Raw genomic sequence first — 26493 nt, forward strand, 5'->3', positions numbered from 1 at the left:
GGAACAGCATCCCGCCAACCCATTTTTCTGTCTTTCCCTTTAGGAGAGCCAGGCAGTAGAGACCAGATTATTAACACAGCAGCGGTACACACAGGGAAAGTTACAAAGGAGTCGCACAAGCTCGAGGAGAGGCGAAGGCTCAGAGAAGACCTGAGAAGACCTTAAGTTCATACCACAGCCGGATCCTCAGCACTGACACAGAATACAACAATCAGAAATCAATACACAAAAAGGAAAAACATAGCAAGCACTGGAGAAGGGGACAATCTGACTTCCAAAGTTAACACATTAGAGTCACACATCCACTTTTCCACAACAAAACCAAGCACTTAAAAAATGGGGAGAAGACCTAAGAAGACACTTTTCCAGAGAAAACAGACAGACGGCCAACAAACATAGGAGAAGATGCTCAGCCTCACTAGTTATAACAGAAAAGGCAAATCAAGGCCATAATGAGAAACAACCTCACACCTGTTAAAATGGCTGATAAGACATTTTAAATGATCACACTACAATAAATACATATTCTGGTATTTTATTTAACCTTATAATTTCCCACAATGTTAAATATGCTTGGGAAATGTATTTAATAGCATCACAGAATTCTACCCTAAGAATGGAATTTCATTAACTTCCAACTGAATGATATATACATATTTGATATTAAAAAACAATGTAGTAAGAATATATTTACACAAGTCACTCAGTATTTCTCTATTTCTTCTGCATAAATTTCTACATGAGGAATGACTATATTCAAGAATGCATATAATTGTAAGGCTTATGATACCCACTAAAATTTTTACTTACCAATTTATATCCCCAAAAGCAGCTTACAACTTTGAAGATTATATTACATGCTTCAAAATTAATTTCCCTTTATTACTATATGTGTATAATACATGCTGTTGAGCTGGCTCCACTCCTGGGAGGCGACTCATCCACGAATGAGTGATGTCCACAGTGTCGGTCCCCAACCCCCAGCTCGGCTTTTGCAGACTTATGCCTACAGGTTCTCTTAGGAAGCCAACCCACCTCCTGTTTGGTCCCCTTCTTTTCCTGCTGTCTCCTTCCCACCCCCCCACCGCATCACTGTCTTTTCTGAAGAACCCTGCCATCTCGTGATGTGTGTCCAACGCAGGGCAGCTTCGGTCCTGTCATTTTTTGCCTCCAGCGGTGTTTCTGGCTGAGTTTGCTCTGGGTCCTCTTGTTCATCCTTCTGGCTGCCCCGGGTGTCCAGAGAACTATTCTCCAGCACGACGCCTCAAACCAGCCCATTTTTCCCCCCTTCAGCCTCCTTCACTGCCCAACGTTCACCTCCATACACAGTAATTGGGAAAAATTAAATAAATGACTACTGAGCTTAGGTGTGTTTGGTGAAATCCACACTAGTCATTTGTACTTTTGCTGTTGCCAGTGGTCCCCACAAGTCTTTTCCCTCTATTCTTGGGAGGTCTATTTCTAAACATTCATGCAACCTCCTTCTGTACAGATCCCAACAGATACTGCAATGACAGATACTGATAAACAGCGAAGAGGAGGAACAGCGTTAAGGAGGTGACAATGAGTTAGTCTGAACCCTATTCATGTGGGGTGTTGGAGGCACATCCCCTAGACAGATGGGCAGTGGCATCAGAAAGAGCGCTGTCGCCATCAAATGGCGCGTGACCCTTCCGAGCAGCTGCTTAGTGCAGAGCTAATAGGCGCCCACTCTCTCGGGTGTGATGTGCCACGGACCACTGGCACTTGCTCCTGCACTCCATCACCAAGCACCCCGACCACCACAAAGCATCCCCTGGAGTTCATGCCACTGACTACGAAGGCAGCGCCAAGGGAAAGGACAGACAAGTCCAAGTCCATTACCACATAAAGAGAACAATCTGCTTGGCTATTTCTCAAGAGGAGGAAATTACAGAATGGAAAGAAAAATTTGTTTTTTCCCACACTGTGTGGCCACAGTTTATTTGTAATTTGGCACAGGCTGAAGTGTTCTCACTGGCAGACTCACTGAAGTTTAGGATGCGGCGCGGTCCCCTGGGCACACAGCCCAGGAAGGGGTTCCCATTCTGACGCTGGGTGAGGACTGGGGTCCTAACCCACCGCACAGAGGCATCTTTCCAAGGGTCATGAAAGGCATGCTTACTAGGAAATGTACAAACCAGGCTAAATATTGGCATCACTTACATAGGATAAAGAAATTTTTTTTAATATCTCACAAACTTGAAAATACCTATTTTAACTGAGGGAGCAGGAGGTTACAGCATAATTTCTTAGAGGAACTACCTGTTACAAAACTTATCTGGGGTATGTAGCCTGCCTTCCCATTTTCTCCTGTTAAGGAGTGAATATTTAAGTCAAACAATGACCTTGCTTTATCTATTCCTCAGGAGACACAGTCAACTCGTTAGATCCTTCATGCATCACATCTTACACTGTGGTTCCCAATGGAAGGTTCAAAGATCCCCCAGAAATTGTGAATTGTGTGTAGAGTTCTGCATGTAGTGATTCTGAGCCCTTTTCTGGAAGGAGGGCCTGGAATCCCCCAATTCTCAAAGCAGTTCACCCGCAGAACGGAGTCAGAATCATCATGCCTGCCTACATCTCACTGACTCCGCTGGGGCGGCCAGTGCAAACACAGGTAATGGCTTGTGGGGTGGCAGGTGTCTTCTCCTGAGGGCAAGTGTGTTTACTTTCATTTCTGGGAGAAACTGAAACGCTAACAAGTCATGCACCTGCCTTCAGGCAAAATGCTCCCAAAATGACCCGTCAGGTGAAAGCGGAGGTTTGTTATTCCCTGTGGCAGTGAGTTCTCACGCCTCCCTTGGTAACCTATTACACTTTTTAACAATCACCTCAAATTCATCCTCGGCTTGTGCACCCTCTGGTTTAGGTCCTCAATTGCCACCACAATTACGACTTTTTTCACTTGGTCCACAGCTCCCGATGTGTTAATCTTCTCCAGAGAAGTTGCACCACTAACTTCTCGTTGCCGGCCAAGTCCAACCCCAATGGCCCCAGTAATAGAGGGGCAGGCACAGAAGCCGGCTCACACACGTTGGGCAGACTCCGGCCATTATTCCGGAACCTAAGTGCGATCAGGTCACTGATAACATGAGCACAGAGCCCCACACAGCACTGGGGAACACACTGCCTGGAGAAGGGGCCCTCCCAATGTGTGGGTGCAATGGCATTTGGTGGGGATCTGATCCAGTGAGGGGCCCAGAACGTGTGGCCCCTCAGCAACCCTCGCCCTGGGTTGGCCTGTGACGTCCCGTCACCCTGCCTGACGGGATGCTCCAGGGATGCTCCTGGATGCTCCAGGCTTCCCCCGGGCACCGGCACCCCAGCTCCCCTGCGTCCCTTACAGTCCTCTCAGCATAAACACTGGGCACCCCAGATGTCCCACCAGCAGCAGCACCCTGCCTCCCGCTGTGTTCCCGCCTGCTGGCTAGGACGCCCTGTGCCCTCAAGGGTTGGTCCCCACTTTCCCAGGGACGGTGAGGCAGCTCTGGCCTGAGCAACTCAGCAGACCTATCCAGGGGCCTGTGGGCTGCAGCCAGGCCTTCTCCCAGGAGGCTGGCCTGCAGCCTTGGTGGAGGGACCCCACTCTCGAGTTCGTACCCTCTCAAGTTTCAGGTATCCTTTAGAGTTATTTTAAGATCTCATAGTCACTTTCCTATCAGAGCTTAGTAAGCCCCTATATTGAAATTCTCCTTTAAGTCACTGTGTGGTGTCCGTGTTCCGATGGGACACAGACCGACGGTTACCTCTGATTCTTCCATTGTGCCCAAGGATAGCATCTGCTAACAGCGCGCCTCCAACTGTGATTTTCCTTCCAGTCAAACTGTATTACGGTTGAAGAATTCCTATGCATTGGAATTCATTGATATTCTTTTAACAGAACATAGCATAGCTTGGTTAACTTTTTAAAATTGTTTCCAGAAAACTGAAAAGAAGGTGTGGCCTCTATTTTCGGGTACAGAGATGGATGTAGTTCCATCAGATCTTATTAAAGTTTTCATACCTTCTATACGGCAGTCGACAAACTTTTTCCAGGAAGAGCCAGACAGTCAATAATCAGGCTCGTGGGTGGTAAGGTTTCTGTTGTAACTCCTCAACTCCACCACTGAGCTGCAGAAGCCGCCACAGGCGATGGGTAAGCAAACTGCATGGCCGATTTCAATAAAACATCATTTACAAACACAAGCCGTGGGCCCCAGGTAACCCACAGGCCCTAGACTTCAACGCCTGCTCTGTTGCTATTTCTACCCTGGGTCCGTCGAGCAGTGAGAAAGGGGTGTCGGTCTCCGAATGCTACCGTGTCCTCGCCGGTGACTTATCCCTGCACGCATTCTGCCCTCTGTCCGTGTTGTCCTATGCTGACACCTGACATGAGAAGTTCCCGTGGATTCACCTGTTGAAGGTTTTTTTGGGTGTGTGATTAAACCTTATATCTAGTACAGGAAGACATTTAGAGAGAAAATATGACATAAGACAATAAAATCAACACCAGAGATGAGTTTAACAAATTCAACTGGAATAAATTCACCTTTTGAAAGAAAACAAATCTCAGAATGTGGCAAATGACAAAACTTTGTGTATAAGATACATACGTGAAATAGACTGTCCCAGAAATTACCTATAATGAATTCTTTGTATGCCCTTCTGAAACTATTTTTTAAATATTTGCTATAAGTGTAACCATCCTATATGTAATATACTGTCTCTCTCTCAATGGATACACATATACACACACATTGCGATTGAGTGGGGCCACTCTGGGTCTTTCCTCTCCAGTCATCGGAACCGCCCTCGCCTCCTGCCCCTAGGGGGGAGCTCGCTGTGGGGCTCAGCCCTCGGACTCTGAGCTGCAGCAGTTGGTCCGTGTTGCTATTTTCCCTGCAACTTCATGCCAAGTTCGACACCAAAGACCCTCCCACTCTGTCAGGGGTGCGCCCAGGTCCAGGGTTCAGGGTTGTTCCCTGAACAGCAAGTCCACTGCCTCATTTTGGTGACTGCTCTATTCCATATACATTATTATTCAAAATAACCCAGTAATGACTGATTTTCCCTTTTTCTTTCTCAGTTGAGCCAAACCTTTAGGTGATGACTACAATGAAGTCTACTGAATCATGTCTTCAAATTGCATTTGCCTTCCTTCAAGTCCAAGGGCAGAGAAAGAAAAACTCCCGCATCCCTGAGAGAACTAAAGAGCTGTGTGACCCTGTGAAGGGTGAAGGCCACAGGTGATCCAATGTCTCGGGTTACCTGCACCCTAGCCCTTGGGTCCCCAAATCTGGAGAGGTTTTCCAGGGGTTTGTGGAATGTCACCAGCCCACCCTCTGACTGACCACCCTGTCCAAGGTGAAGGTCATTCATGTGTCTAAATGGTGGGTGCCCTTTAGGTTGGTCCAAACTCCAACTTTCTATGGGTTCTTTTCCTGTATTTAGTGCTCTTGTGTCCTCTTTCTTACCTGCTTTTATCTAATTTCACTTATTTCACTCTATTTCTGTGGAGATTGAGAGGATGTGTCTGTACGTCTTCATTTCTGGGGAGTCCTGCACGCCAAGCAAAACTCTAAAGAGCTACTTTGAAAGAGAATTGATCCCCATAATGAATTTTCCCTTTCTGAAATTTGTTTCTTGAATATTTTTGAACCTCATATTCATTAAGGAGGATTTGAGTTTCTGCCTTACTTCAATAGCTAGGCCACCTGGTTTTAAAACAAAGTGGAGTAAGCAACGCCAAGCCAAACACTCCTCTGAAATCTCTTCTGACTCTAGTCTGGAAAGAACGTAGCACGGAGACTCCAGACATCACGACATTCAAAGAAAATGGCTTTGGCCTCAGCCATGTTCTGAAAGACAAACGCAGGCGCGCTCTTACCAGCGGAATGAGCAGGCTGATGAGGGCGGTCAGGGGTCTGCTGAGCAGCAACAGGTCTTCTGCGGCCTGTGTGTCACCTCCTGAGCCAGACTTCTGAGCCTTGAACAGAAGAGAAAAAAGGTGGGTCTCGGAGAGCCAGCCTCCCTCAGTCTAGCAGACAAAGACGGCCGAGGACCATTCGCCCTCGGCTCCCGAAGACAGGTTACGCTTTGTTCCGATGTGACGACGTGATCAAGTGCACGCACTGCCCCGGCCACTAGCTCAGGCTGCAGGGGAAGACCTGGGCGGTCCATGGAGATGGCCACAACGAGGGCTATCGCTGGGGAAGTGAGGGTCATGTTCACAGGCTGGGGCAGACAAGCACTTGCTTTCCAATGAACCTGAAATGGGGTGCTGTTACACCCATTTTTCAGAAAAGGGAAGTCCAGAGAAGTTATGTAGTTTGTAAAGCCCTACATGTAACGGGTGACAAAGCTGGAGGATGAACCCAGGCCACATCAGTCCAGGTCACACACGCTCATCTCTCCTGGGCATTTCCTGAACTTTCGATAGTGCACACCAGAGGCATTCTGCTGTGATTGCTCCCCACACGCACACGCATGCACAGACGGCATCTAAATATGTGGCCGATGCACTACTGTATGAACAGTCTTCAGATAAGGTCTACATTGTTTAAGAAATAAAAATAAGAAATGAGAAGTGAGTGCCTTTAATGCTAAGTGCGCCTTCTACCAGGGGTTTTACAGAACTAATTCTGGAGATTTCTAACCCAGATGAATAATTTCATATTTAAAAAAACAGATTATTTATCATGATTGCTACAGAATATACACATTTTATGCACACACTCCCTCTCTGTGTTTAATTTCAGTCAGAAGAAATGAAACTACTTGGAGGTAATGCCCTTTGCCAGAGCCTGCTGAGCGGGCTGCAGGCTGCCCCACCGCGGGTCATTACCCTGGACTCCAGGCCCCTTCTCATAAATGCCACGTGTCCTTCTGCACCTCAGGCCTAGGGACAGATTTTGAGTTGCCTGCTTTCTTGGGTTCAGAAGAACTTGACTGAAAAATCAGATGCCTGCCTGCCTTTAACAACTTGTACCACAGAGGAACAATGTTAGAACTTCATTCCAGAAACCAATAGGCAGCACCATCCCAAAGGCCTGACCCTTTCTGAACCTTGGCTGCTCATTTCCGCCTCTGAAGCACTATTTGCGAGAGAGTATCGGCCTTTTCACATTAGCTGGCCCATGACCTTGACACCCCCCCCCCCCCCGCCAAGTTGTTGCAGTCTCGGCAAGAGGGGTAGCAGACCGAGCTGGGTGGGAGCGGCAGAGTTGCAGAGAAGTGGTCGGATTTGTTAGATATTTAAGGTAAAAATCTCCATTATTCTGGGACAGATCAGATATGGAACAAGAAGTAGAAGGAAATGCTAGGCACAACTCCCAGGGTGCTGGCCGGCAGAGCGGGATGAGGGCGGCGGCGCTTTTGCAGGTGGAACGATGGAGTGGGGGGTGAACCTGGAGTTCAGCTCTGGGCGCCTTCAGCCTCCGCGGGTCGGGGGCGTCCTGGTGCTTGTGTGGAGGGAGCTGCTGGAGGTCCTGCGTGCGGATCCCAGAGGAGAACTCTATGTGGGAGGATAAATTCAATGGTTTTAAACATGTGAAACCTGAGAATGCCAACCTATGAGCCGTATGTAATACTAGATGGAAGTACAGCGTGGCCCAAGGTGACAGAGAGGAGTGCAGCCGACACCTCGGCACATGGAAAGGCCGGTCACGGGTGCAATGAGACGCTGGTTCGTTTCACTCTGTGTGTGCGGCCGGTCCTCCCTACCGAACCGAAGCTTCCGGAGGGCAAAGGCCCTTCCTCTCGGGATCCCTGATGAAATCACAGGCTAGGCCTAGGCCTGGACTGGGCTCGTGAGTCTGAAGAAAAACCTGAGTTCCTGTCCCATAAGCCTGCTAGGAGTTAGTTTACTCAGTAAATGGTCCCATGTGCCGAGACACAGCAGTAAGAAAGCCCCAGGCCATGGGAAACCCTCGTGAACAGGAAGCTGGAGGTGAGCACCGTTCTTCTCCTTGCTGTTAAGGACACAGCCTCCATTCGTTGCTCGCCTCCCGCGGGCCAGGTGTGTGGGGGGCAGTACATACTCACCTGTGCCTACACATCTGCTACTCATTCTTTCCCTGAGGTCCCACAACAGGCCTGTGGAGTAGTTACGATCACAGCGACTTTCCAGGGGAGGAAAGCTAGACTCGGGTGACGCAAGGTGCCCAGGGTCTTAACAGGAGAAAGGGTGGGGGCTTTGCATCCAAGGCGCTCTAGCCTTCAGGGCCCAAGTGGCCCCCACCACACCTGTGACAGTGCGTGTCACTGCTTCTACGCCTTTCACACGCAACCCTCAGGAAGCTCACTGAAGCCAGGACCAGTTCGAATCACAAGGCAGGGTGGGATGGGGACCAAACTCCTAAGGGAGATTCTGACACCGGCCTCCCTCTTCTCCCCACTTCCCCGGGGCCCCTTACCGCTCCACGTCACTCTCCTCCCGGAAAACGAAAAGCACCTCATAACTCTAAGTGCTACCATCATTTCAAACCCAGCAACGTTCAATCCCTCAACCCTCCTGTGATAAAGACCTTCCTGTTAGACACTCCCGGACAGGGAAGAACCTCCAGCACAGAGGGGTTTACAAGCAGGAGAGGCGGCTGAGGGTCTGGGAAGGGCACACAGCTCAGTGTGCGAGGAGACTGTGTTCAATGCACACCCCATTCCTCTCCCCGACCCTTCTCCCAACTCTGTCAGCCCAACGCCAGGCACCCTGGAGGTCCAGGTCGGGAGGGTGGGGGTGGGGAGAGTTGAAAGCAATACCTGTGGCAGATGTCACAGCAGAGGGTTTAGGAAGACGACGGCGCAGAACGTGCATTGGTGCTGGGGGAAACGAAAAAATTACAGACAGTGATCCCTTGGTACGCCGGCAAATGAAAATGGAATCAGAAAATGTTTGTATAAAGGCGTTTTTCTTTTAAACACCCTTGACTACCTCATAATCACTTAAGATAAAAGAGGATTTCTGTTGTTCTGGAATTTTAAAACTCCTGATCCCCTTGATCTACAATCTACAAAACATACCTTTTGCACACTGGTATCATCAAAGCACCGTGAGAGTAACTAGAGACTGCATGTCGAAGAATTACATAAAACCACCACTATGGACACTGAGTTAAGAAACAATTCTCCAAAGAGACACTAGGAAAGAGGAAAAGCTAAGCTAAACCCTTAATCCAGGATTCTGTAAGTCTGTAACAGTGCTCTGCTGGTAATTTAGAACTGAGAATTATCATAGATGAGCAAAGAACAGCTAGGTAGTTCAAAGGCCATTCGCCTCTCTTTACAAGTTTGGGTCAAACACTTACTAATGAGTGTGTTTGCTGAGGAGACTTTAAATCACCCATTAAACCACACGACACAAGCTGGATGCTTGAGCCACTTCACCGTGGAGAAAAGTGACCATTTACCACAACGAGAAGCGACGGAGACTAAAGTGGGGCCCGGGGATTCCTTCTCGGTTCTGCTACTCTGACTCTTGGCCGGGTATCAAAACAGTTTGGTTTCCACTTAGCTTCTGAATCTGTTCAAGCCAACAGGCTACCATTTGACTTTTATCTCCTGCAGTTCTACCAGGATCCGAAATATGCCCTTGAATTCCTAGTAGCTGGGTGCCTGCACGTGGTCTGACCATCAGCTGACTCAGCCAGTCGGAGAGAGCGCGCAGCGAATGAAACAGGCGTGTGGAAGAACCTAACACGGAACGCACTGACTAAACCCACATCCCCTCCTTCCCTAGAGCAGCGTTGGGGCAACCTGACTGAACACATTCCCAATTCTCAAATCCACATGTGATTCCATGTTATTGGTCCCCAGGGAAAACAATTGCTGGAGTTTACGTGTTGTTTTGTGTGTGTGTGTATACAAACATACATGTATGTGTGTGAATGGATGTGTATGCGTGGACCTAAAACCTCAATCCATTATTCCCAAATCTTCCCTGCTGGGCCAGGCCGGAGCTCCACCCAGGACGAGGCGGGCTGCAGGCTGCTTGGCCAATCGCAGGGCCCCCAAGAGGCTGATGATGGAATTAGTGCTCAGAAGTGTCTGCTGAGGCCTCTCCTGCTCTCCTTTCAGGTTTCGTGACCACGTCATCTGCTCTTGACACTGGTCACCAAAGATGGCTCATTCAGTAGTCTCTCTCTAGAGAACCTAAGTTCTCAGAGGGAAGTCAGAAAGGAGAGACTGAAAGGGAAGCACGGCTTGGCGCAGGCTCATCCAGACACTGGAGGGAGGTGCCCTACCTACCTGCAGGGCCAGCCGGACAACACCGGACGTGTAGGTCAGCATGCAATGCAGGATGTCCAGCAGAGAGCAGAGCAGCGCGCCTGCTGTCTCATTGTTGTTTTTGTTGTCCACATCCAAGCATAGGGTGGCCGTTTCAGTGAACAGGTGACAGACATGATGGACCAGTCCTGAGGGCAGAAAGAAAGAGGGCAAAATGTTCATCATGAATTCTAAGAATAATGTGTCGCGTAAGCCCAATGGGGCGGGCATTGGTACTCCATGAAGCATGACCGTGAGCAAGCAGTTCTTCAATGGTACTGTGCACAGACTCATGCGGGAAAGTTTTGCAAAATGCAGGTTTCCAGGCCAGGGTCCCAGAGAGACTGCTCAGAGGCCTGGCAGGGGCGGGGGGCAGGTTGGGGCTGAGGGTATACGTGTTAAACAGGCTCACCATGTGATTTCAAGGCAAGAGTCCCAACACTCCACCTTGGAAATCACCATCCTCATGGACAGTCCACCAGACGGAGGACTCCCTGCTGTGGGAGAACGCATGTGTTTGCGATGCGAGGTGTGGTTCTTCGTGGTGCGGACCAGGAATCGCCTAGGGCTACCACGGGGCCTACAAGTAACTGGGTCATTTCAAGAGGATACCACAATGAAGCGTGCTTTTTCTCATGCATTCCAGAAAATCCAAAATGTGAGATTAATGGTGATTTATAGAAATTTGAATTGTAGAAATGGTCAGCCTCCATCACTTAGTTGCTGCAAGCCTCATGTAACAGTTGGTCTTCAGCGACTTTCAGTCTGACACTCTGTCGCAGGTTCATTTTCACATTTTAGGCGCATTATTGTTTACCTTTTGGTCGGCATCTCTATAGTTAACTCTACACAGCATTAGACTCTGAATTCACGAAACCTGATTCAAATGTAATTCTGGTAAAAATGCAACACAATAATGTCATAAACCTGAATGGTGAACAGGACCTAGGCATGGGTAGATCATCGGAGTGTTCTAGAAAAAGGGAATCATTGCATGTAAATATTTTATACAAGTGGCCAGGACAGAAAAGCACAGAAAGGGAGTATGATGAGCCCCACGCACGGGGTTTTATTGGAACAGCTTTCCACTTGTCCCTGGTTCTCAGATAACTGACTGGATAGAAACTCCACCAAGCACGGCCACTCAGGCCCTTGGCGTGTCTTCCAAACAACGCACATTGTCACTCCCAATAAACCAGTATGGTTTCCTAGAGAAGTATAAAGCAATTCTTGGACTACAGACCTAATTAGCTCTGTCACTAAAGGCAGAGAGAAGCCAGAATCACAAAGGCATCATTCAAAGGTCACTCCTCGTGGCAGAAAGTGGTGTGAGTCACAAAGCTAAAGATAAACACAGCTGAAGGAAAGCGGAATGAATTATTGCCCGATTTCCGCATCAAACGACAAGGTCTGACAGCACACATCATCGATGACACAGTGCAGAAAAGCAATTATTACAACACGCGCACCCAGCAGCAGGCCCTCTCCTTCCAGTAAGAACGCACGGCCGTGGGCCGTGAGTCCGCACCTGGCACTCGTGGGCCGCCGACAGGGAAGGGGCTGTGCCAGGTAGTGTTTAGGACAGAAGATGTTTCCCTTGGTGAGGGGCGGGAGGGGCATGACCACCTTGTTGATGGTTGGAGGTACTGGTCACCCGCCTGCACCCCCGTACCTGCGTGTGCCCAGTGGCCCTGCAGAAGGTGGCGTAGACCCCTAGGTGTCATCTGCATGCTGCCTGATTCAGAAAAAAGAGCGAGGGAGAGACAGTGCCCTTCCGCATCTTTGTTCAGTCCCCGAGAAGGGGTGCAAACAACACCCCTGTCAGACCCAGTCGGGCAGGGCTCCTTCTGGTCTGCTGTGGGAAGAGACAGGTGACAAAGGCCATGCCCTGAGCGACGCCCTGACGTGACGCCCTGACATCGCCCGCTGCCAGGGCAGGCGCTCACGGGAGATTCAAAACGAAGCAGGACATGAAATGTTTCCCCACAACAGCGATGCTGACTGTCTGCCAGTCAGCGCTTCTTAGCCAGAACTCCCACTTCGGGCGAAACCAAGGTTTTTCTTGTTCGAACTTTTATTATGAAAACAAAGTCACAAGACAGTTCTGAAAAACAAATTCCTATCACTCTCTTTTAGAATTGCCAACATTTTGCCATTCTTGTTGATCTAGCCACATCTACTTTTTCTTTCGTGTCTTAAAGTAAATATGAGGCATCGTCTGATTTTTCCTGTGATGCCTCTGTAAGCCTAACACACAAAGGGTTTTTTTTTTTTTTTAACATAACCACAATACCAGTACCACTCACTAAAATGAACACCCTGGATATCCATAGCTTACACAGAAAACTCAACTCCTGCACAGCTGTCCTCTCATAGTTCACCTGAAGCAGAACGCCGACCCAGTCCGTTCAGTGCAGACCTCAACCCTCCTTCAACCTCTCGCCGTCCTTCCCCATCTGCAACTTCTGTGCCACTTATTTGCTGGAGACATGAGAACATTTTCCCTGGGGTGGTGCCCCCCACATCCCTGTACTTCCTGTAAACTGGTCACAAGACCTAGAGACTGAGTTCAATTCAGGCTCAATTATTTAGGAATAACACCCAGGGCTGAGTTGTGTCACATCAGGAAGGAAATACTGTCTGGCTCTTTCACGTTAACAATGTTAAAACTGATCTCAGGTTCGGGGGTTGCTAGCCTAGCTCGCCCATTATGAAGTTCCCCTGAAATGTTGTGTACTAAGGACCACTGCCTGGTCCCACTGTCGCGGAGCCTTCTGGAGTGACCAGTGGGGCACCGAGAACGGAAGGCCAGCGAGGAGGTGTCTGTGGTCACGCCACGACCAAAAGGGGAGCAGACATCTCACTCAGAAGTGTAATCTGTGACTGTGATGACAGGAAGTGGGACAGAAAGAAACAGGAGAACTGCACTGCCACGGAGGAGATGGGGAGTGGGTTTTCCAGGCACTGCCAACTGGCTCTTAGGATCGAGATGACATCCCAAGGCCACTGCACAAAGGCTGCTAGACATGAGGGCCTAGAAACCAGCTGGCAGCCAAGACTGGAAGAAGTCTGAGATGACTGGAGAATGGAAAAGTGCCCCCAAAGGACAGTCGAGACTCAGAGAGGCACGGAGTCCGTCCTGGACAGAGCAAGGCATTTACAGAGGACAGGAAGGCGTAGGTGCGAACACCAAAGAGGATCATGATAATCTAATGCCACAGTTATCAAGGAATAACTAGAATTCTAAAGAGAAAGGTGGCAAGGATGTCTACTTGACACAGTTCAAAGCCAGAGGAAAGTTCACTGGTGGGGTCATTTCCAGGTCACGATAAAATCTGTTGTGACTATCACTGGTCAAATCTGCCTGTCACTGGTAAAATCAGGTCCTACAGCCTGAAACTTCAAATTGTGACATCTTCCCCATTGCATTTCCTCCCACACCATGAAAGTTGTGACATATTTGCTTCTACGCTGTGCCCAGAATTCTCCCCTAGAGGAAGCCAGGAGACACAGTTTCTTGGAAGGAAGAAGGGCTTGAAGCTGCATTTGCAGGAACTGGCAACAAGGGGTGTCCACACCCACTACGAGAGGTTCATCTCCTCACCGTAGCCCCTGGGGCTGAAGGATCAGACTGGTAACACTGGCCAAGTTCTGAGAACGAGCCAATACACAGTGCATTTCACTAAAGTCAAGGACTAGATCTAAGAAGGAGTCAAGGGAGGGAAAGGAAATTAACATTCTCCCATTGTGGTACTTTCATTCTTCTCCGCAGAGAATGCCAATCAAGAGACAGTGAAGTTCAAGGATATTGGCAGGGCTGTATTCTCCCCACTGAGAACTTTCCAAGCGATCAAGCTGGCTGTGGGCATGGCTGTACGGCTGTTTCTCACCTTCCTCTTCTACTGAACAGGCTAGTTGTCCAGGGAAAGGCCCAGCCATTCTTTTGTTGTTTTTGTTGTGCCTTTTCCCCTCCTTTTCTCTCTCCTTTGCCCCTGGGGTCTGGAGCAGAGCTGACCGAAGCCATGGGTAGCTACTGCCGCTCAGACGGAGCCTGCTGCTGTGTCTCCCGTCTCTGTCCCCCTGTGCTGGCTGGTGTGCCTCTGCGCGAAGGAGAAAGGCAGGCTCCCCTGCGTGACAGTGTTAGGACCCAGGACTGCAGTTTCACTCTGTTTCCAGACCCGCAGGTGAACCTAATACTGGACGTGGGGCTACATGCTCCCCTACGCACAGGCCAGCATAGTAAGAAGGGCTGGGCGCCTTGCCCGCCCCTCGCCCCCTCAGAGATGCTGTATGAGGCAGGACAGGAGAGCGCTGCAGCATTCCCCTGTCTCCGGTCAAATACCGTCATAACAACCTCTTAACAGTCCATCCTAACATCTCTAAAGGAACATTTGGTAAGCCAAAGAACCCAAGAATTATTTGCATTAATTATAACCAACTCATCAAAAAAACCCCAAGAATTATTTTATATTAATTATAAGCAAATCTCTAAAGGGGTCACTCCCACAAGTCATCTTCAAACATTTAATATTCCGGGAATATTAATGTGTGTGAGCTGTCCCTCGCTCTGGTCGCTGTGTCCTTATTACTTCTTCAGAATCTGTTGGGAGGTGAGAGAAAATGAGAGTACATTTTGACACGCCAAGCTTTTGAAAACACTTCCTATTTCTACCGTTAATGACTTGAAAAGAACATTCGAGATCCCAATGTAACCTTCCCAAATAGAGGCGTCCTTCTAGATAATCTGACATTCACATCATACAAACAGGAGCTCATTTCTACCAGGGATCATTCAAGTCAACCTCAACAGACAATCCGGAAGAGGAGCAGAAAACCATCAGTGAAATTCAATGTGGGCAAACTGTTCTTTCTCACACAGATCAAGGCTTAACCACCAAAACCAGAGTCGCACCGCATCAGCTGAGTCAAAAGTCTGCTTTTCCAGAGGAAAAGCCTGGGGTGAATGTGGTGACGCTGGTCGCAGACACACTGACGGGGCAAACGCAGGCATCTGTGAACGGCGGGGTCCTGAGCCACAGCTTCCAAGCTCACTCCGCCTCTTCTGCCCCAAGGGTCGTGAGCAGCCACCCCCACACAGAAATGGCCCCTGCAAAAATGTGCCCCAGTGTCTCTCAGGTTAGAAGGTCATGAACAACCCCAGGGCAGCTCTTTGCCTCTGTTATTCCAGCTCCTTCCTAAGGGGCCCTTGGAGTCCACACTGTGCCTAAGCCCAGGACAACACCTTCCCGGGGCCTCTGTCCCTCTCACTGCTGCCTTTGCACAGCCGATGCTGTGCCCCTTCTGCCTCAGAGCTCTGGCTCGACCTAAAGCGGCCCCCTACCCAAGCACCACGAGCCCATGGAGCTGGGCTCTCCCCACAAAGGCGGAGTCGCCAAAAAAGCTCCGCAGATGAGTAGGTGAGCCAACTCGGAGTTCTGTGCTCAGCTCAAACAAAGGCTGGGGACTTCCCGAATATGACAGAGGCGAATGTCTTAATTAAATTCATTCTTGGGAAAGCCTGAAAGGACTCTGTATTCAGAGCCTTCATTTTGAATTATACTCCTAAGAAAACTTTGTACGTGAGAGTATCTTAAAAACACACTTGCCTCAGCACTCCTGAGCCCACACTTGTCCCCGAGCCCCACTCCGGTTAGCACAGGAAACTGTCCAGCACTGAGAGCCACAGACACAGGAGAACACGGTGTGGACAAATTCCAAGTATGCGATTTACAGAAAAGACTCGACTCTCGTGCTAATGGCTTCGGGGATGTGGCCGGAGGAATAACGCCCCTCCCTCGAAGACGTATGCAGTGTGGATCCCCGGGAACCTCGAACGTTTCCTTCCCTGACAGAAGGGACTTTGCGAACATGATGAAGAGTTTTGAGGTGGGAAGGCTATTCTGGATCAATGAGGGCCCTTACGGGAGGGAGGCAGGAGATCAGAGAAGCAAGGGGATGACAAAAACAAGAGGCTGGAACAGTGAGAGGGAGGAGCCACAAGCCAAGGAACGTAGGTGGCCTCTGCAAGCGTGAGTGTTTGAGGCAAGGAAACGGAAGCCTCCAGAAGGAATGGAGCCCTGCCAACGTCTTGACTCAAATCTCTGACCTCCAGAACTGTGAGAGGATGCACTTTTGTGGTGTTTTAAGCAACTGAACTTGCGGCGTTGTTGCTACAGCAGAGAGAAATGAATACAAGGAGGGAGCAAAAACGATTCTCTTGGCTTGGTCTGCACCATTACTGAGAAGTCCTCAGCCCCTGTGCCCACGGACGAGATGCATTTCTGAGTTCACACCCACTGATGGACCAAGACCTCAGTGAACCCAATTTGATACCATATTCATTACATTTGTTTTGTGGAAAACGTTTATGGATTGGCTCATTTTTGTTCAGCCAGAAATATGGAGGAAACTGTATCAGTCAAATTATACTAGAGAAAGCTCGCTGGGCTGGGGGGACGCAGACCACAGTCTCTGTGTGCTCAGAAACTAACGAAGTGACTGTGGCCAGCTCACTCCACTGTACAGAGCCTTAAACCCTCATTAGACAATGAAGAGTGAGCCCTGTGGGACAATACCTGAGGTTTCTTTTAGCGCTGATGTTTTATAATTATACCAGAATGTGTCAAATGAATGCTATTTATCTCTAGACCTATTAAAGCTCTTAGTGGAAAATTATTCCCATACATATTCAATAAAAATGAATAATAACAGACTGTGACTACTATTTCTAAAATTGATACTCTAAAGCTAAAAATTAGACACTAGACTAAGCCAGTGCAGAAAAACAGTCGTGCTAGCAGAACACCTACTAGGCTCCTACCGTGTGCCAGGTACAACTCTAAGGGCTTTAACAGGTATCTAACCAAGACCCCACTGACACCTCCACTTCACAGGTGATGAGACTGAGGCCCAGGAGGTCAGGTAACTGTGCCAAGACATTTGGGCCTCACAGTCGGTGCCTGCACCCACCATGCAAGATTGCTTCTGTGTAATTAAAAAGACTAAAAAGAAAAATAAGACTAGTACGTATCATGTATAAATGCAAAAAAAATGATTTACCTAAAAAGAGGTAATGAGGAGCCGATAAGGGTAAGAAAGCTGAGGGCGGGAGCTTGCCAAGCTGAACCCCCCCCGCTGCCGGGGAACCACAGCGGGCTGAAAAACAAGCAGAGAGAAGGGACGGGAAACGGCCAAGGAACCGAGGCAGCCTGCCTTGGAAATAAATCTGCTTCATTAAAACCTTATTTTGCAGAAGTTATTTTCATATTTGTATATAACAGGCCTATTATCCCATGACACTCTCTTTGCTCCGGTGACAGGTCTCCGCATTAGTTAATTAACAGGTGCCAGTCACTACGTGGCGGGTCCCACTGACGCGGCAGGAGGCACAGAGCAGGATCAGGTATTCAGCACGGATGCTGTCAGGGAAATGACAACAATCACCAGGGAGTGTGTCTCATCCTCAGACTTCTGGGGGAGAAAATAAATACTAGTTAGGAAGATTTCTATGTGCAGCTTTTACATATCAGAGTCTGGAAAAATGGGAAGTCACACTGGAAATCAATTCCAGCTACGAGGGAATTGGTAAATGCTCCCTTAAATATGGACGTAAAAAATGAAGCTGGCAGGAAAAAAAAACAGGAAAATAAATGAGGAAACGTCGTTAAAACAGAAGAGCATAATACTCACTCTTTACCACCCTGCCCTGACTTCTTGATGGCTCCTGACATGTGTGACCTTTGGGAAAGGCTGCCCTCTCTTGGGTGGCAGGACGCTCAGCGCTCCTGGGTTCAGTCTCCACCCACTTCTCAGTTGCTGGAGCTCTTTCCCCTCTGCCCCAAGACGGGTGCACGTGCTTCCCCGGCGGACGCCCATCTTACCCACTAACTAGACCATCAGCTGCAGGAGACACACCGATTTGGTGGCTCCCAGCTCCTGTAGGCCCAGCACCGACCCTCGTCACAGCAGGCTCTCATGACACATGGGCTGAGTGTGAACCAATAAGGACTCGTTCCAGAAACTCATAGTCAGTCATCATTACAAAGTCCATAAATGCAAATTATACCTAAGAGTGTATGGAAATAAAAAAAAATCATTCAAATGAGAACAAGCAGAGGTCACTTCCCACCAATATTGGAGAGCAAGATTCTAGTTACTAGATTCTAGTAACAATTATACAACCTAAAGCAGAGTGTTAATGTTAATACACACAGGGCATGACCGTGACTTTCTCACATACGAACCCTTTCACTCTCCCGACTTCACTCATGAACCTGATTCAGAGAACAGGACTGCCGGGCTGATCTCTTCAAGCAGAGGCCAAAGGCATGAAGAGTCTCCTAATCTCTGAGATCTGACATGGTGGTAGCGAGGCCACTGCTTCCTCTCAACCAACTGCCTGTCACTCAGCCCTGGCTGTGCCCCTCTGAATTTGAGGTCGGTTCCTTTCCGGTTCCAGCTCGGACTTGTAACACCACGTATCTGAAAGGACTGGTTTAGCCTCCTGTCTGTTCTCTCTGCCTCCAGTCTCTGCCCCACAAACAAGGCGGCCCAGCACCACTGACGCCACGTCCCTCCACTGCCAGGAGAGCCCAGGCAGCCGCCATCACACCTGACCAAGCCAGCCCAGCCCGGCACTCAAGGCCCTCCATCCTCTGGCTCCCGCCACACCCGCTACACAGAGCAGGGAGGGACACTCAGCCCCCTGCGCCCTCATCCCTCTCCACCCACTCCTCGCTGTGTTCCCTCCGAGCTAGGCTGGCCTCGGTGCCCCATCGTACTGACAGCCTCCACTGCACTCACAGCACACACGTTCACTCGCCACTCTCTCCTTTAAGAGCTTCTGCATGTGCCGGCCAACGAAGCGGTATCATCTGGTGTGGCTACTTATCCTTCCACGTAAAATGCTTCTCCCCAGCTTACAGCAAGCTCCTCAAGGAGAGGAACTATAATGGAATGAAAAGCACATCTTAAAAATATTACATACCTACATTTGAATTGAACAGGGTGCTCTTAGTGAGTCCCACCATGTCTGGCCTGGTGTTTGGAATACAGAAGGTAGGCAGTAAATACTCTGAATGGCCAAATAAAAAGTGAATTGAGATAAGAGAGACCATAAGACTATTGAACTTGAAGGGATGGACTAAATCTTGTGATTCATTCTGCCCAGCACCCTTCTCAGCGGCTACCACCCACCAGGGCTCAATAAATGTCTGCGTGAATCACAGTGAGAAAGGCTGACAGAGGAAGGGGACAGTGTTTAGGGGAAGGTTATAAACACCACAGATTAGAATTAGTTGCAAAAAGCAAAACATTCCATGCATAAGACTAACAGTCACTTGGAGGATGGAATAAAACACAAGGTGCCATTTTTCATACAAACCAAAGACGATGAGGTACCGAGGAATAAATAAAAGGAGGACTCTGCAAGGTCGACAGGAAGAAACACTTCAAACGTCATCAAGAGACACAGAACCAGACACACCAATGGAGGGTCACACCGTGCGTTTTCCTAGAACAGCTCGAAGTCATACATGTGTTGATTCTTCTGACATTAATCTATAAATTCAAACTAATCACAATAAATAATCAATGTGTTTTGGGAACTAGACGAACTAATTACAAAGTTGCCATGGAAAAGATCAAGAAGTAAAATAGCAACAAAACCCTTGAAAATGGTAAAGTAACTAGGGATGGGAGCTATTCCAATCAAAAATGTTTAAGGACATAACGACACCATAAAATGAGCAGTTTGGCACTGGCATGTCAGTAAATAAAATTGAAGGGAAAAAGGAAGAGGCCTGAAATCTTCATAAAACATACAGAAATTTAATACGGCGGCATTTCCTACTAACGGAGAAAGGATGGGACCTTCACATAATGATGCTGGTGATCCCACGTAGTCCTAAATAATAAACCCGACTCTTGCAACTTAAAACCAAGTAAATTCCAGGTAGATCAATGATTTAATAATCAAACAACTATCCATAAAAGTAATAAATTAAGAATTTTTAAAATCTAGAGTTGAGAAAGTATTCCCAATATAACACAAAACTCAAAAGCAATAAAAGATCTATAAATAATAATTAAAATTTCGCCCTGGCTGGTGTAACTCAGTGGATTGATCACGGGCCTGCGAACCACATGATCATGGTTCGATTCCCAGTCAGGGCACATGGCTGGGTTGCAGGCCAGTTCCCAGCAGGGGACTCATGGGAGGCAACCATACATTGATATTTCTCTCCCACTCTCCTTCCCTTCCTCTCTAAAGATAAATGAAAATAAAAAAATAATTAAAATTTCATAATTTATGTAGTAAACTACATTAACAAAATTAAAAGTCAACAAAGTGGGAAATATGTGCATAATGTCACAAGGGTCAACGTTCACTTACTTGCAGAGAAAACTGACACATCTACAAAAACAGGCTGAAAACATAAGAGAAAAATGGTCAAAGGAAATGAACAGATCTGTTTTCAAAGAGACGGAAATACAAATGGCGATTGACTAAATGAAGAGTTGCTAATAATAAGTAAACTTCAAAAAAAAAAAGAGAGAGAGAGAGAGGACTCTGACACCCGGTCACGATGTTACACGGGTACCAAACTCGTCTGCTGACCATAAACAATGTTAAACCAAGGCAAAGTCTGTGACATGACCGTCTGCAGGTGTCACGCAACCAACAGCACAGGACTGATTCCCGAGAGAGGGAAGGTGCACGAATGAGCCCTGTCGTCACCTGGCATTCTGTCTGGATGGACTGTCCAGACGGGGCTCAGGGTGGTGGGGCCCGCGCAGAGCCTGGCAGCCTCTCCCGCTGAGGGGAGCAGGGTCAGGCGAGGGCAGCCAGAGTCCACCCGGTGAGCAGTGAAGAGACAGCGGAGCTCTCGGGAAGGGCGCTTCGGAAATGGGCACAGAAGTACGCTGACATCTTTGGCCGAGCGCTGTGATGTTCACGGGACGAGATTCCAGGAGGTATGATAGAGACGGGCCCCCTGGACACTGTATGTGAGCTGAACGAAGAGCCCAAGAATCGTACAGGGCTGGGAGACGAGAGCTTCCGGCAATCCTGAGAGGAGAAGTCTTGCAAAGCACTCTGATATTTCAACTGGGACCAGAAAAGCCACACCATATTAACAGACCCAGGGTAACACAAACTAAAACTAGGATTTAAAAGAACGAAGCTAAACCACCAGTGAACTAAGTGACTGACAGAAAAGAACTCATCGTGGAAGACAACAAAATTAAGGTTCACAATATATAGTCTCCAGAACCGCCGCTGTGCAATAAATAGGTGTTATTCTGCAAGGAATCAGGGAAATGTAACCATAACCAAGAAAAATACGTTCAACAGAGACACCAAAGTGGCCCAGGTTTTTTAAAGATTGTATTTATTTTTAGAGAGGGGGGAAAAGAGGAGAGAGAGAGATAGGGCATAACCCAGGTTTTAAAGCAGCTAAAAATATGTGGAAAGACATTTTAAAATATGGTCCTAATGAACGAACAGGTCACAATGCCTTAGAAAATAAAAACAAATCAAATGGAAATTCTGCAACTAGAAAGTACATTATCTGAAATGAAATATTCATTGGCTGGGATGGAGAGCAGATTAGAGATTATTGCTTCAAAAAGGTCATGAAACTGGAAGGCAGATCTGTAGAAATTCCCCAATAGGAATTAAGTGAAAAATATCAAGATTAACTTTTAAAAAAATGAAAACCATACCAAAAAAATAATACATACAACACACATGCATATGTGTGCCTATATACACACATATGTCTACACATATTATACTTGAATATAAATATATAACTACAGACTATAACTAGGTTTCTAGGGGGAAAAGAGAAAGTAGGGGAAAATATCTGAAGACATAATAGTTCATACTTGATAAAACAAAACATGTATTTACAAATTCCAGGAGCTCGGCAACACCCCCCCGCCCCTGCGGGAAGATTAAAAATAAGATGAATAGCCAGACTTCTGGAAACCAAACTTCCTGTACCACCGCAGAGATAAAAGGGGGCATTCCATAAGGATGGAAGAACCAGTTTATCAGAAACACACAATCCTAAGTGTAACAGCACTGAACAGAGCGTCAACACACACAGAGCAAAAACCAGTACAACTAAACACAGTCAGGGAAGTCCCGCCACAGCTACAGATTCTAAACACCTGTTTCAGTGATGGCAACACACACCAAAGATCAACATCTAGAAAACCAGCTCCAAACGTCTGCACAGCGCTCCCCATCACCTGGAGGGTGTTGATCGTTACAGACACCACACCTGACGACTGCAGAGCGTGCGTTCTTTACCGGGACACTTGGAACCCCCCAGACAGACCAGGTGCCAGACCAAAACAGTAAGTCTCGATGAACTTCAAAAACACTGAACTCTTACACGGTATGTTCTTTCAACACAACTGGAAAAAGGTTAGAAATCAATCAAGTGTCTAGAAAGCCCCAGATGTGTGGATATTAAACAACACATTTCTAACACAACCATGGGTTAAAGAAGAAATCACAGAGGAAATTTAAAAATATGTCCGAATGATAATAAATATGTAACAGCGCTTAGAAAGAGATCTCTAGTTCTAAATGCTGAAAAAGTACAAAGCTTTAAAATGAATTCTATACATTCCCCACCTAAAAATCTATGGGGGAAAAATACCAATTAAGCCCAAAGTAAATAGAAGGAATTAATAAAAACACCAGTGAAGCCCTGGCTGGTGTAGCTCAGGGGATTGAGTGCGGGCCTGCGAACCAAACAATCGTGGTTTGATTCCCAGTCAGGGCACATGCCTGGGTTGCAGGCCAGTTCCCAGCAGGGGATGCACAAGAGACAACCATACATTGATATTTCTCTCCCTCTCTCCTTCCCTTCCCCTCTAAAGATAAATAAAAATCTTTTAAAAAATACTAGTGAAACAGAAAATAGACAACCATTAAAGAGGTTCTTCTTTTCAAGACTATGCTATATACCACACTTTTAACAGACTTTCACCAGCTGCAGACGACAATGTGTTGTACGATCCCATTTACGGAAAATGTCCAGAAAAGACAGATCTATAGAGACCAAAGCTGAAATGGGAAGCCTGGCCCAGCAACACTCTGCCCTAAATCTCATGAGTCTGTATTACTTTCTGTCTTATCGAATTTGGTAGCAATCGCTGGGTTCAATTAAAATGGACTCTGTCACATGTCCTTCCCTGGGCACACTTCATTCACTCACTCCGTCATTTTCTTGCCAACATTTTTATTGAGCTAGGAACTCAAGTCTTATAGGTAAAGTGTAACAGAACATAGGTTTTCAAAGTTATCTTATCGATAATTCTTTTGTTGGAAAACATGAAGAGCCCCCAATACACATAGAAAACAAGAGGATAGAGGTATCCTGTTGAAGTGAAAAGAAGAATGTCTTGTCTGTGATCCACCCTTGAACGCCCCCTCCCCATTATCCACCTTCCCCTCTGGTGTCCTGAGCAGCCAAGAGTTGGCTCCACTGAACAGGAGGGTCTGCAGCAGACATTTGCAAAGCCTGAGGTACCACCCATAACCCTCAGATTTCCTGGAAAGTGGCAGTTTCCATCCTGTGTGCAGGGCGCTGAGGACAGGACGCGCCGGGCAAGCCGTCACTGTGACGCAGAGATTCTAAAATATCGGGTACTCAAACTACTCAATGTTTTCTCTTGTGACTAAAGTCTAATAAATTTTTACTTATCTGAAGACCAGCAAGATGTTATTCTACTTTTCCTGCTAAGTTTTGAAGCTTAGCCTTTTACATTTAAACACATAAAACCACTGGGCTTGGTTCCTGTGCATGGCACACAGGCGCGGTCCCATTTCTCTCCTCTGCACTGAGGAATAGTGACTCAGGACCACTCACTGAATTCTGCATCGTCCCCCCAGGATCCGGAATGCCGTGTCCGTCACAGAACAGCAGGGCCCTATTTCTGAACAACTTTTCTGTCCTGTGGGCTTATCTGATCAATATCTGAAATTCTGAACCAAAACGCTATCATTTTAACAGCAGACTTCGATTATATACGGCCTTTCTTCTTTGGTACCAATCTTAGAATCAGATAACCTTTTTTTCAAAAACAAAAACCAAAACTCTGATAGTTACTTATTTGGTATTAAGTTATAACTTGCTATACTTCTTAGTCTATTGACAGTGGTCCTCAGACTAAAAACATTTCACATTCACCCAACCTCCAGGAAAGGAGATGCCAAGGAGAGCGGTAACTACGAGCAAAGAGATGCTCATGGCGATGCAGCGAAGGCTTCTACCGTACGCGGGGCAGAAATGCCGGGTGTCCGAGATGGGTTTGGAACAGGAAGAGGCACTTGAGATCTGACGGTGAACACTCCCTGGGCACGGGACTGCTCCGAAACTTCAGAAGAAGGTCAGCCTGTGTTTCATGGGATACAGTAAAGCTTGTGACTGCGTGGACCACAGAAAAGCACAGGCTGCTCTGAGAGAAACAGGGTGCTTCAGCCCCAGATGGTCCTGGGAGGTACCTCGAACGGGAAACACCGTCAGGACTCATTGTGAGGACAGAGAGTGATTTCCTGAGGACAAAGATGTTGCACGAGGGTGCGTTTTATTCCTCATTTGTGTCACCTGCACACAGAATACACTGTATGAAAAAGTGGACTGGATGCAGGGAGGAGGGGTGAAAACTGGTGGATGGAATCCAACTTAAGATGCACAGACAACAGCATGGGGTCCCCAGAGGGGAAGGTGAGTGGCGGGGGGTTGGAGAGGGTAGAAGGGGGTCAAATGGTGATGGAAGGGGACTTGACTTGAGGTGGTGAGCACACTACACAACATACAGAGGATGCATTACAAAATCGTACACCTGAAACCTATGTGATTTTATTAGACGCCACTCCAATAAATTCAATTAAGAAAAAATGTGCGGATGACACCATCTACCTGGCAGAAAAAAGTGATAATCAGAAATGACTTCCGATGACAGTGGAAGAAGAAACTGCCTAAGCAGAACTACATTTAATATAAAAAATCACGACTACAGAAGAAATATGCAACTTTAACAAAGACGAGGATGACGGCGAAACCCTGGAAGATGTTGCTGACCTAGGCGCAGTCCATAGTTCAAATGGGGACTGCAGCCAAGAAATCGAGAGCACGCTGAGACTCCAAGGGCAGCTTTGGAGAATTAGGAGAGGTGGTCAAGAGCAAAGATGTGTCACTGGAGACCAAGGCTAAGACCATCCACACGCTCCCATTCCTAATTACTGTGTATGGGTGGGAAAGCTGGTTAGCGGGGCAGGATGACAGGGAAATGGGCTGGTTTGAGGCGTGGTGCTGAAGGAGAGTTCTCTGGACACCCGGGGCGGCCAGAAGGACAAACCACAGGGCCCAGAGCAAATTCCACCAGAAATACTGCTGGAGGCAAAAATGACAGGACCGAAGCTGCCCTGCATTGGGCACACATCAGGAGATGGCAGGGTTCTTCAGAAAAGACAGTGATGCTGTGGGGGTAGAGGCGGTGGGGGGGGGTGTGGGAAGGAGACAGCAGGAAAAGAGGGAGACCAAACAGGAGGTGGGTTGGCTTCCTAAGAGAAGCTGTAGGCATGAGTCTGCAGGAACGGAGCCGGGGGTTGGGGACAGGACACTGTGGACATCACTCACTTGTAGGGTCCCCAGGCGTGGAGCCGACTCAACAGCACACAACACACACCTACATATTTCAACTGCACCCAGGTCATAAACCAATTAGGGAGACTGCTGGTGTCTTTGCTACACCAAGTCCTCTGATCCATGAACAAGATCCAGCCAGACCTTGGTGGATGCGTCCGGCCCTGCAACAGAGAGCACGAAGGCAAATAAAAACGAGAGATCCAAACTTAGTTGTTACCGAAACATACATAAAGCACTTCAGAGATCCCTTGTGAAATCAGCGCGGCATCAGCTCTTCTTCCCCCAGCCAAGGTGACCCAGGGAAGGAAGGAAAGAGGGCGTTGGTTTTGGAGTCCTGAGGTCATGGCTGTCTGCTCCGGTTTCCAGGGCCCCCAGCTTCCTCCAGATCTCCCAACCAACGGGAAGGAACCAGATTACAAGAGCTCTCAAGGCCCCGCCCACTCCAAAATTCGGAGGAAAACTCCTGCTAATGCCTCACGACACCTAATTCTTTTTTTTTTTTGGCGAGGGGTTGTCTATCTGGGTTAGAATGTTGAAAAATATTAAAAAATACTGAGCTTGT

The 26493-nt window shown here is 47.7% G+C and overlaps 1 protein-coding gene across 5 annotated transcripts in view; it reads right to left on the reverse strand.

Moving 5' to 3' along the window:
* ULK4 (unc-51 like kinase 4) overlaps positions 1 to 26493 on the reverse strand; it is a 307020-nt gene that overhangs the window by 99257 nt on the left and 181270 nt on the right. For 4 of the 5 annotated variants that reach the window (XM_037030547.1, XM_037030549.1, XM_037030546.1 and 1 more), the window contains exons 33-34: positions 10243 to 10409; positions 5888 to 5986 (exon numbers count right to left, since the gene is read on the reverse strand). In XM_037030547.1, the coding sequence (XP_036886442.1) occupies positions 5888 to 5986; positions 10243 to 10409 (266 nt within the window). The remainder of the gene's footprint in view (positions 1 to 5887; positions 5987 to 10242; positions 10410 to 26493) is intronic. The other variant, XM_037030551.1, reaches the window with a different exon arrangement.

Source organism: Sturnira hondurensis, unplaced genomic scaffold (assembly GCF_014824575.4).
Source record: "Sturnira hondurensis isolate 20B ecotype Veracruz unplaced genomic scaffold, ASM1482457v3 Scaffold0020787, whole genome shotgun sequence".
Classification (NCBI taxonomy): domain Eukaryota; kingdom Metazoa; phylum Chordata; class Mammalia; order Chiroptera; family Phyllostomidae; genus Sturnira; species Sturnira hondurensis.